Source organism: Centroberyx gerrardi, chromosome 20 (genome assembly GCF_048128805.1).
Source record: "Centroberyx gerrardi isolate f3 chromosome 20, fCenGer3.hap1.cur.20231027, whole genome shotgun sequence".
In the NCBI taxonomy this organism is placed as follows: Eukaryota; Metazoa; Chordata; class Actinopteri; order Beryciformes; family Berycidae; genus Centroberyx; species Centroberyx gerrardi.
In genome coordinates this window covers 10,955,990-10,968,281 of record NC_136016.1, presented here as the reverse complement: position 1 = coordinate 10,968,281, position 12,292 = coordinate 10,955,990, and the positions used below count along the sequence as shown (strand labels likewise).

The 12,292-nt window shown below is 39.7% G+C and overlaps 2 protein-coding genes across 2 annotated transcripts; both read left to right on the top strand.

Moving 5' to 3' along the window:
* The first annotated feature begins 1,961 nt into the window (after positions 1-1,961).
* Positions 1,962-2,875, top strand: gngt2b (guanine nucleotide binding protein (G protein), gamma transducing activity polypeptide 2b). Its single transcript, XM_071901903.1, has 3 exons — positions 1,962-2,081; positions 2,365-2,453; positions 2,734-2,875. Exons 2-3 carry the CDS (start codon positions 2,370-2,372, stop codon positions 2,860-2,862), a joined length of 213 nt encoding a protein of 70 aa, XP_071758004.1. The 5' UTR covers positions 1,962-2,081; positions 2,365-2,369; the 3' UTR covers positions 2,863-2,875.
* Positions 2,876-5,592: 2,717 nt separating this feature from the next.
* LOC139913766 (inactive all-trans-retinol 13,14-reductase) lies at positions 5,593-11,697 on the top strand. The gene is made up of 11 exons (XM_071901894.2): positions 5,593-5,749; positions 7,485-7,667; positions 8,344-8,585; positions 8,684-8,879; positions 9,007-9,204; positions 9,319-9,438; positions 9,605-9,743; positions 10,199-10,308; positions 10,650-10,816; positions 10,911-11,070; positions 11,528-11,697. The coding sequence occupies exons 1-11, from the start codon at positions 5,593-5,595 to the stop codon at positions 11,695-11,697; spliced, it is 1,842 nt and encodes a 613-aa protein (XP_071757995.2).
* Positions 11,698-12,292: the final 595 nt, after the last annotated feature.

Sequence of the window (12,292 nt, the reverse complement as noted above, 5' to 3'; positions counted from 1 at the left end):
TTTGACAGATAAAATAGTTGAAGTGGCTGGTGAATTGTACAAGCAAAGCTTGGGTGCTGCAAAAAGTAAGTTTCCTGTCTTGCATTGCAGCATTTCCATGCCCAGTGTAAGTAAAATGTAACATGAGATATAAACTATCATTTTAGAGACAAAGAGGGAAGGGAAGGGAAGGGAAAGGAAGAAAGTAGGGAAGAAAGTTCATGGAAGTGAGAGGAATGGCTGCTAGAAGCTTCTGTCCAAGGCAGGCAGTGAGTGACAGTGGAAGACTCCAGATACCTGCTAAGCTTAATCCTTACTCATTATCTCATCTTATCCACAGTAGACCTACACTCACAATCAATGCAGAGATTCTGACTCGCCCATAGCAGTAAAACTTGGTGAAAGCATGATCTAATAATTTATGCTGAGTTCAGTATTTCTTTCAAAGACAAACACATAAAAATGATAAACATTTTAACATAAATTGTTAAATATGTGAATTAATCAAAATGTTTTAACAGACATATTGTAAAAAAAATTCACATTCATTTTATATTCAACAATATCTCTGTACCAATTTGAGCAAGACAGATTCGTACAAGTTGCAATTTATTGTAGAGATTTTGGTGATTAAAGTGATTCTGACTCTGGAAATTAAAAAAGCAAATACAGATTGAAAAAGTCTTTTTCGAAGGTGTTCAGTAGCATTCCATGGCAGCCCTCACTGGGAGTGTCTCTGCACTGCTCTTAATCCACAGTGACGTGTTTTCAGGTTAATCTTGAGTGGATGAGACTAACCCAGATCCTGAAAATGGCTTACAGTGAAATAAGTTGCACTGAAGGTTTAGCCGGGGATCAGTAGCTTGTCGTGTCTCAGGTGAAATGTCAGTTAGAGGTAGGGAGCAGAACAAGTCAGAACAGTCAGAGGGCAGAAAAAAAATCATGAATGGCCTTTCATAAACAGACCGATGGGAAACTTAAATTTGAATGGAGAAAGTGCCATGCCGCACATTGAGATCCCTCCAGCTACACTGATCATCACCCCCCCCCCCCCCTCCTCCACAGTAGGAAGTGGGACGCAGTCTGACCTTGGTGGTAACAGACTGCCTCTGTGGTGCAATATTGCTAAACTGTAGCATACAGTTCTATATAATTATTTAATACAGTTGTTAAAAATGATTTACCCAATCCTTGTTGTAAATAGGAGTGAAGCACTGTCTGTATGCAGCCACAAATACAATGACACTACTGTCTAGCTACAGCTAATCAATTTATTCACAACCACACAGTGTCAGTCCTGCATGTTAAATGGCTATCACATACTGCGTGTCCACATTTTCTTGATTAGAATGACTTTGGAAGGCTTAGAGCAACTGATTGGATAGACTGGGAGATTATATAATCATCTCATTGATGCAGACTTGGCGGAAGGCCTAGCGCCCATGAAGAGTGACCGCAGCAGGATGAACCCTGGGAGAGGATCTATTTCACTGAATTGACAAACTGAAGCCACACATTTGCAAAGTCACAATACTAAAATGCATGTACAGCTGGCCAGCAATGTGAAAGCATGTCAAGTGTACTGCTGAGCTACTGATAATATATTGAAAATACATTGAAAAGTCAATGAGGAGGAGCGATGCAAAGATCAGTTCAGTACCAGCACAGCTTGTATGCTTTTGGGTATGTGTACATTTATTTGACCACTTTTTACAACAAGGATAAGTGCTAATAAAGTGCTGTAAAATGAACAATTCTAATAATTCTAATTCAGTGTCTAACATGACTTCACCCTTGTAACACACTTTTGCCCCCCATGTTGTCTGTAAAAGTGTCTGTGTACCCTTCCTGCTCAGGTGAGCGTTCAGGGGTTATGGCTCCTGATTGTTTAATCTCATCACAGGGGATTGGTGACATCAGGCCCAATCCTGTGCCGACCTCTCCCCAAAGCCGGCAGCAGGGATCAGCTGTGATGAAGAGCAGTGGGACAGCAGGGATCAGTCAGTGTGAGGAAGGGACCAGACCAGACGGAGGCAGACAGTCGATGAGCTCTTAGGAGCTAATACATTTCTCAGTTTATTGGGCATCCCACCACTCAACAGGTAAGGGTTGGTAGTTATTTGTCTATGCCAGCTTTACATTTATCTTGTCATAGACGTTTTTATTATTAGTTATTATTTATTAATTTGAAAGATCTGAATAGGGATGATAGAGGGATTTGACAACCATGAAGAAACCATAAGGAGAGGAGCCTTTGAAGAAAGAAAAAAGTGGCGATTCACTTTTTAGCCATTTGTTGTGGCATTTTTATATAGTTTTGCGCTTTGAATATTTTATCCTTCCCTGATCATCTTTTGAAACAAGGATCTTATTCTCCTCCTACAGCCAGGATGGCTCGGGATATGACAGATAAGGAAATCCTGAAAATGGAGCTGGATCAGTTGAAGAAGGAAGTTAGCACCCCTCGGACACCAGTGAGTGATTCATCTCTGTTTTTTCTATGAAGTTTTGTCTTTTCTTGTCATTACCTGTGAATAATCTTTGAAATAGTATCTTTTATTTTGAGTTCTTGAATGTATCTTGTAATAGAACAATGTGGAAAACAAACAGGAGAGATAAATGCTGAGTGAATTTGTAGCATGCAATTATGTCATCATGGTTTTAATTGACTTGGTTAGACGGGTTTCCAGCTTGAATGTGAAAAAATGATTTGCTTAGTGAAGCTCACTCTTGTTCTCATCCTCTGAACCGCAGGTGGCCGCAAACTGCACAGAGACGATTTCTTTTGTTGAGGGCTTGACAGCAGATGATCCTCTGATCAAAGGCGTCTCAGATGAGAAGAACCCCTACAAGGGAGACAAGGGAGGCTGCGTAGTAACATAGCACATAGACATCCAGGGGAGTCAGTTACATTGCTGTAATAATCCTGTAGAACTGTTGTGGAAAGAGAGAGAGAGAGAGTACAATATGAAAAAACAACGACAGGAGATGTGTAATGGTGTTTTGAGAGAGAGTGAGCCCCATTCCCACTGGATTATATATCTGTTGATATGAACATGTATCTTTGTAATTAAACGTAAATAGCTGTACAAAGCTTTGACCTGGACTGGCTTTTGGTATTATTGATCTTATATCTGCATACATCAACATATCTCGCTTTTATTATACTTTTATGTTGTTTTATTATACTGGTTAATGTTAAATAAGTTTAACTGCCAGCTGTTCGGTGTTGGACATTTCTGTAAATCACAGAGTTTTGTGAGGACAAAGTCATGTGAGTCATGTACTGTATGTGCTACTTAGTGTAATTCATAATAGGATTTGTTTGGCGGAACGCCGTCGGCCACATTGGCCTGTTGACACACAGCTGCTTCCTGTGTCAAAGTCTTTAAGCTTATTCCAACGGCTTCATCCCAGCTTCCATTTTGAGCTTTCCATCCAATTAGTCTCGTTTTCAGTCCTGGTATCATCAAATATGTCATGCACAGATCACTTGTTTATGATCTGCAGCACTTTTCTTATTGGCTTGGATAGCACACAGCTCACTTTTTAAACTACAGGTGAATATGGTTTCATTGCTATGAGTAATAGAGTATATACTGTATGTTAGAATCTGCAGTCTGTGGCAGTATGGGATATATATATATATATAACTTTAATGCTTTAATTTTTCAGTCCAATCCAGTGACCTTGTGCAGCACATACAGTATCAGCACCTTTGCACAGTTTAGACCATTTCAAAGAAAACTGTGACCTATGTGTGTTCACTTATCATTTAGATGACCTCAGTGAGGGGTCAGGGTCAATATTTCACTTCGAAGTCACATTTAATATGTGTTGTTTTTGCTGTAGGCTCAACACAGATTATGTTACACAGTTAATGTAAAAAAACAAAATATTAAGGATACATTTGTGTTTAGATTCTGAGATTATAGAGATTTACAAAATAGCATACATCTTGAAACAATTACTGATAAATGCTATAGAATTTGAATTTATTGAAAGGATAGCCCCTTGAGATGTAGCATCTCATTTTTGAGGGGGTCCTATACCCCCCTATTGATCATGATAATAAAATTAATCAATTATAGCAAGGAAATTGGAATCATTTGTCCATTCAAGTGCATATTTTATTGATTGAAGTAATCCAAAATTAACCAAAGATAATGAGATTGTGTTACGGAGTTGGAGAAAAACAGTGGATTACATTATTGAAGTACTGAAGTAATTAGTAATCTGCAATAGGTTATTAGATAACTTTACCAATCTTGTCTAGCACAGCAGACATACCTAACACATAATATTTTCAAATAAAATATCAATCATGGGAGTCTAGGTCTATAAAGTTGTTGTGGTTTTATGTTATCTCTGACCTCAATTTAGGCCTATAGCTCAAAGTCAACTGAATTAGCGTACAACTTGAGTCCAAAGTCCATGCATGCATGGGCAACATGAAATGATAGTGCAGTATGGAAACTACAGTGTGTTATCACATGGATCACATAAACCTGGATTTCTGATTATTTTACATTTCTGTCTTTTTTTAAATGTTGGAGTGAGCTTCAGGAGAAAGTTATTGTAGATGTAGTTGACAATTACTTCCAGAGTTATTCAAGTGATGTACACAGTGAAGTGTCTGGATGGGCCCTAATAATTCCCCATTAGGCAACACCAACTGTGGCCTTATCACAACTGAAATGCTGAAACTGAGTGCTTTCTATCAACTGCACTGCTATAAAGTCAAGCTGGACACCGCATGGATAAAGTCTAGCATGATTTGTCCACAATACATCCCTTATCTTAATTACCTTATCAGATAAGAGCAATGGACATACAGTATCTAATCTATGTAGCTGTCAGATAAGCTCTTTGAAATGTATGAATATTCATATAACATTCCTGCACAGGAGGAAAACAAAATCTGTTGCAACTTTTAGATTAGACCTTTCAGTTCTAATGCTTTTTAAAACCATAGTCATTTGAGCAAATAGAAAAATCCGGCTACACTTAATGAACAAGTAAAGCAAACATTTTTTATTGTTTTACAACCAACATGATTCATACACCGTCTACATTCCTTTGTACCTATAGGTTTATACTATAGTGTATCTGTTCACCTGGCGAAGGCAGTTCTATCCAAAACAAGTTGGTTTTAGAGGGAATAAAGGGTTTCCTTGATGAAAAGTAAGAAATGTGCAACAAACTGGGTAGAGGGATCAAACCCACCAGTCACCACACTGCTGCAAATTGGGCCAAATATAAAGCTGAGTTTGTAAATTATTGTAAACAAGCGCTCAATTTGCTGTGTGTGATGTCATGTCTGTACAGCAAATGGGGACTCAGCACTTGACTCCTTTGTAAGTGTCTGAATGTATGCCAGCCAGCATGCCGACATTATGATCTGTGCTCTGTTCTCAAAAAAATGTGTCTTTCACCACTTTATCTTTATTGCTTGTCGTAACATGAATAGTGTTGCATATCCAACTCTTGCCCCTCTTCTCCAGACCTTTGGCCCTCTGCATAATAAAAGGGGCCTCATGAAGAGAGCGCCATTCAGAATAAACCCGTCACTGTTGCTGTTGAGTCCATAGCAGAGCGTTGCTTGTCTCCATTATGTGGCTGTTGATTTTCTTAGTGTGGTTGGTGATATGGGCTGGTGGCACATACTGGTACCTCTTTGGGAAGCCAAGCCCGTTCTCCCTGGAGTCAGTCAGACCCCCTGGACCTCGAGAACTTGATCAGAAGAAGCGGGACAAAGTCATCAAGCAAGGTAAAGTCAATGCAGTCCTGTTGAAGAAGTTATGATTAACCAAATGCTCCTAAGCAACATCACAGTGAATTTGCATTGTAAAGCAATGATTTATCAGAGAGGAATATTTTATATCAGTTATGCCTGGTAGGCTCTTTATTGCAAAAGTTCTTACACGGACTTGATTGTAGGTACAAAATTGCACAAGAAACAGTACATTATAATATGTTATGCTATGATGGGATACAACTGTAATGTGAATACAACTATAATGAGACAAAACTGTGGATGTCAGATATTCATTCTCCCTGGGAGCATGCACTCTTAAAAACCCATGCAATCCAGTATAAAAACCTCATAGGGTATTACAACTGGATTATTAAAAGATGGAGTATTTTTTCTCTTTTATGTAATAACCTCCACTCTCCACTCCAGCAAAAGTGGTCCACTCCAGCAAGTGAAGTGCCAATACTGCAAACTAAATAAATAGAAAAAAAAGGCTACACTATAACATTAGAATCTAGTCATTACCTAATAATTAAAATCTAATCCAATAGCCCCCAACAAACAAACAAACAAACAAACAAACAAACAAACAAACAAACACACATATAGAGCCATTATTTAGAGTAAGTGCTTTAATGTCAATATACTATACAAATAAAAACATTTTTCATTGCTACCATCTACACTAGAACCACAACTGGGAACAGAGAGTGACATGGAAACAAAATAAATATTTTTCTCAAATACCACCACCAAACTACAGAGGTGAAGCACTGGCTCCTGTACAACCTTTGCTGTCACAGTAAGCAGATACTGACATTTCCAAACATCCCTCACCTAAAAATAAATGAGACTAGAAATTAGGAATAGACTTGTTTTGCTTGTTTGCATTTTATTGCATGAACATGTGGAGGAATATTGAAAAGCAATGGACTTCAGTTTTGCAGTGAGTGAAATACTGGCTAGCCTTACTTGACCCTGTATACAGGCTCTTATACAACAAGTTTGGCTGAAGGTTAACCATGCACCATACTATAATTTAGAATTTTGAGGTTTTGCAACAGTCGAAACTTTGCACGAAAAATCTCCATGGAAACCAACACAAATGAAAGTGGGGTTGTATCTCTTCTATATTAAAAAAACATCTTAAGAATATGGTTTGTATCTACCACATTTTTCCACCTTGTGATTTTACATAATTTAAAAGAGTTTCTTGAGTTGAGGCTGAGGACTTCATAGAAATCCCACAAAAGGACTTTTCTGTCAGAACAGCCTGACCTAACATTTACTGTACTTTTTATAATTCCTGGCTGTGCAGAGACAGTTTTATCTAAATGATTTGCCTGCTGTGCCATAACTCTATTTTGGATTATACCACAATTACCAGGATTGGAGTAATTGACTTTCATGTGTGCAGTTTATCTTAATTAGATTATGACCAGGAGATTATGGTAACAGTCTCATCTACTGTTTATTACTCTTATGAGGACAGAGATACAAGGATTGGTTAAGGACCCATACATTTATGACAGCAGGAGTTGTGCAGTGCAACCTTCAGCCTATTTTATGTAACAAAATTATGCAACACATTTTAAACTCTCAGATTCAACATTTATAAGTCACGGTGACATTTACAGCATATCTTGTGACATCATCGCCAGATAACAAGATAAATATTTATTATTATACACCAGTTCAATTAGGTACATGTATGTTCTGAATATAAATGTTGCAAGTGATTTCTGTCCAGGTTTCAGCCTTGAGAAGGTGCCCCAGAACCTGGATGCCATCGTCATCGGTAGTGGGATTGGTGGGCTGACAGCTGCAGCCACACTGGCCAAAGCGGGGAAGAGGGTCCTGGTGCTGGAACAGCATGACCAGGCAGGAGGCTGCTGCCACACCTACATCGAGAAAGGCTTTGAGTTCGATGTCGGTAAGAGGACATTCATCTACTCATCCTTTAAAGGTCCCATGTGATTCATTTTTCATGACTTTTGTTTTCAAATAAACTATGGCTCAGGATAAGAATCGTGTTCTTCATTATGTTTTGGAAATAAATGTAGTTTAGTTAAAAGTTGAATTGAATTAGTTAAACTGAATGAATTTGAAGACTAAGTCACAATACTGGACACTGATTGGCTGACAACGCCAGCTCCTCTAATTCAAATGAGGTAAACCTACTGAGTGGAGGCTTTCCAGTTCAAATGCTGAAAACTGGCCTGAGTGGAAGAATTTCAATAATTCTTTAGTGAGGGAGCCAATCAGAAACAAGTCCAGTTTTGATACATTTACAGTCTGAAACTGCCTGGAAAAATTTGAAAATGCAATAACTTTAAATTTAACCACTCAAAATCAGATTTTAACAATGTCTTCATTAAACATCTTTGATCATATATACAAAAAGATGAAAACTTGAATTCCTATTATATGGGACCTTTAAAAGGACACAACAATCGACATGTGCATTTAGGCTGTTTTGTAAAGACTATTTATTTCCCTGGTATGACTTCTGAAAAGCCACGAAATGACACTGTAAAATAAAAATCCAGAATCTACAGGAAATACCTACAACATGTTCCTACAAATGTTTCCTGCTCTTTCCTACCCAGGCCTTCACTACATCGGCCAGCTCCATGAGAACAGCCTGCTGCGTATCGCCTTTGACCAGATCTCCGAAGGCCAGCTGGAGTTCCAGGAGCTGGACCAGCACTTCGACACCATTCAGATCGGCCTGGGCGAGGAGAAACGGGAGTACACCATCTTCACCGGCAAGACTGAGATGAAAGCCCACCTGAAGAAGCAGTTCCCCGATGACACCGAGGCCATTGAGACATTCTTCAACATCATGAAGGTACTGTCAATTAGAGGAAACCTATTTAGGTCACCCATCTGCCAATATAGTCACAGAACTATGAATTATAATCCTCCCAAACCTCTCTGTTCCAACAGGTCTCAGCTAAGAAGACCCACTATCTGGCTACTCTGAAGCTGATCCCGCAGTGGGTGTCTTTGTTCCTGCTCAAGTCAGGCATCGCAGACCTCGTCTCCCCAGTCTTCCGCCTCTCTGGCACATGTGCAACAGACTTGGTGAACACCCTGACCAGCAACAAGGATCTCCATGTCATCTTTTCCTACCTTTTCTATGGTGGGTCCTCATAAATGTTACAAGAGATCTGACACAGAATTCATCTGGGATCTGTAAATTGATGATTCCCCTACAGATTTAGATGATCTATAGTAACAGTCGGTACTGTCTTTGTGTACATCTTTAGGTGTACCTCCAAAGGATTCCAGTATTGTGATCAACGCCCTCCTGGTTCATCACTACAAGCGAGGTGCCTACTACCCAAAAGGAGGTGCCAGTGAGATCGCCTTCCACATCATTCGTACCATCCAGAAATATGGAGGCAACTGCCTGGTCAGAGCTTCTGTCTCCCAGGTCCTGGTCAATGACAAGGGAGCAGCTTATGGTGAGGATTAACTCCAGCTCATCTTTTATTTGTTAAACAATTAAACAACAATGGCCACCAAAGATAAAAAAAACAACAACAGACTGAACTCTTCTATTCTGTGCCATGTGAAAGGTGTGAAAGTGAGGAAAGGCCAGGAGGAAGTGGAGGTGCACGCTCCTGTGGTAGTTTCCAACTGTGGCATCTTCACCACCTTCCAGAAACTTCTGCCGCCTGAGATCCAAGTCAAGCCAGGTGAGCAATACTGATGAGTTGATTGGCTGATTGACTGTTTGTGTTCAATCAATCAATATGTTTCCTTACATGGTCTAATTCCCAAATTTTGTAATCTACAAAATGTACTTTCTGTGAAAGTAACAAAGAAGTAGTAATGTAAATTCCAAACTTTCCCCTGTTACAGATATTCAAGAGAGACTGAACATGATGAAACATGGCAGGGGGTCGTTCTTGGTCTTCTCTGGCTTTGATGGAACCCAAGAGGAGTTGGGCCTTGTGTCCACCAACTTCTGGCTGTTCAAAAACAATGATATGGATACTTCGTAAGTATGATACACATACATAACACTGAACATCATCCATAACACTGAATAAAGATGATAGGTGGCTTTCAGCACTCACAAGGTGGCGCTGTTGTATAAGCAGTAGGAATAAAAAACTATTTACAGAAGCAAAGCTGACCTTCCTCAGTCAGTGTAGAGCTGCTTGAGGAAAATGTTATGCATGTAACAGCAGAAAAAACACTGTGAAGATCTTGTTGACCTTTTCACACAAGGAAACTCATTCTTATATACTTTATTCATCTCTCTTATTGCCCTCTGGTTGGAGTACAGGATCAGACAGGTTTAAGGCAGGGGTTAAGTATCTTACTCAAGGATACTTTTATAAGTATGGACACACTGGGGATCAAGCCTGGGCCTCTCCAACTGGGAAACAACCTCAATAACTACAACGCCATCCTGCTGATTTAATTTTTATATTTTTTATGTTTTTGTAGGATGGAGGAGTTCTTTGCAATGAGCAAGGAGGAAGCACCAGATAACATCCCCATGATGTTCATCACAATGCCATCTGCCAAAGACCCTGAGGCCAAAATAAGACACCCTGGTACAAACAAACCTACTACTACTACTACTACTACTACTACTACTACTAGTACTACTACAACTACTACCACTACTACTACTACAACTACTACTACTACTTCTACTACTGCTACTACTACTACTAATAATACATTTTAGTTACAACATGCTATCAACATACCCAAAGTAAACACATAGAAATGTCTTGAGTATTACCATGTTTTTAAGATGTGCTTCTATTAACACATGTACATTTTAAATACATCAGTGTGTTTAGCCATCATTCACATATAAAACCTTTTAGTCACAGGTGTGTGTCCATGTAAATTAACCCATGATGTCTTGTGTGTTTCATGTTCACAGGAAAATCTTGCATGACGATATTGACCATGGTGAAGTACGAGTGGTTTGAGGAATGGAAGGACACGACCGTGCGCAAAAGGGGCGATGAATACCACAACTACAAAATGAGATTTGCCAACAAACTCTTTGACTGGGCCTGCACTATATTCCCTAAAATCAAAGACAAGGTATGTTGATAACAATCTCTCTGAATCTCTCATATAAGCACTTTGGCAGAGATGTTCAATGTATATTGCAACATTTGTATGATTTGTTTTTCAGCTGGTTTTCCAGGATGTTGCTACCCCACTGACCAACATGCACTACCTGGGCGCCCAGCGAGGAGCCATGTACTCCGCTGAGCACAACCTGGACCGCTTCCACGCTGAGGCTGTGGCAAGGAACAGGTGCAACACCCCAGTCAAAAACCTCTACATCTCAGGTATGAAACCTTTGCATGAGCCACTTGGCAAGGCTTTTATGTTAAAACTGTATGCAAGTGCATTCATCCCTTTGTGTTGTCTGATGAGTGACTTAGAAAATGTCTGAACAAGCCCTCAGATTGATTAAATTACTCTTCAGCTGGGAGGGCTGATCACACATTGAAATTTGAGACTTTGCTGCAGTGTTATTCTTTCATACACACTAGACTCTATGGCTGGTCTGTAAGATTAGTCTCATGTGTCCAGCCCAACCTTTAGTGGTTTAGTTTATTGGTACAATGAAAAAAAACCCACAATTAAAATAGTATTGTAAGATCAAGTGATGGGCAGGCAAGGTTGAAAAAATACTTTGAAGCTTGTGAAGAAAAACCTCCCCTAGAGGGAAACAGAGACAAGACTTTAGAAGACTCCAGACTCCAGCCTTGTCTCATCCATGTATGTGTCTGTCTGCTCCAGGCCAAGACGTGTTCAGCTGTGGGATAGCAGGCGCTCTGCATGGTGGACTCCTCTGCGCCTCCACTGTCCTGGATCACATTGTCTACATCGACTTGCTCCTCCTCAAGAAGAAGCTGAAGAGGAGGAAGGCCAGAGAGCTGGCCCAACTGGCTAAGAAGAAACTGCAGTGAGATTGCTCTCTACTTCCCCTGCAGGACAATGGCAGAACTGTACAAATGTTTAAATACAGAAACCTGGTGCAACAGGACCCTTGATTACAGTGGGATCCACACTAGGTTTTTGAGAGATTGGTGTCTTGGTCAACTTACCCAGTAAGTGTGAGAACATAGACACCAAAGTCATCCATGTGTTCCCATAGATCATTTGCTCTGGGGCTCCATGCTAATTCTTGAGCGTACACTTTTTTTTTAGCTGTACACAGTCTCCCATTGCCTGCAACATTCACTTCCTGTATTAACAGGTAAAGTAGTCCCCAAGTGGTCCTAAAAACAGTACAGTGTTTTTATATCATATTTTGTGTACATTTTCTCAGAGCTGCAGAGCTGCTACAAGTTCTATTACTGCCTATGCTAGTCGTCTACTATTACTCAACAAAGAAATATGCTAAAGAGTTAGCATGGAGCACTGGAGCGAATGATCTACCAGGGACCTATGGATGATTGTTTTGTTTTATTGTTTTATTAGGATCCCTATTAGCTGGCAAATTAATGACAGCGGGTCTTCCTGGGGTCCTCACAAAAAACAATGGATGATTTTGGTTTTGGT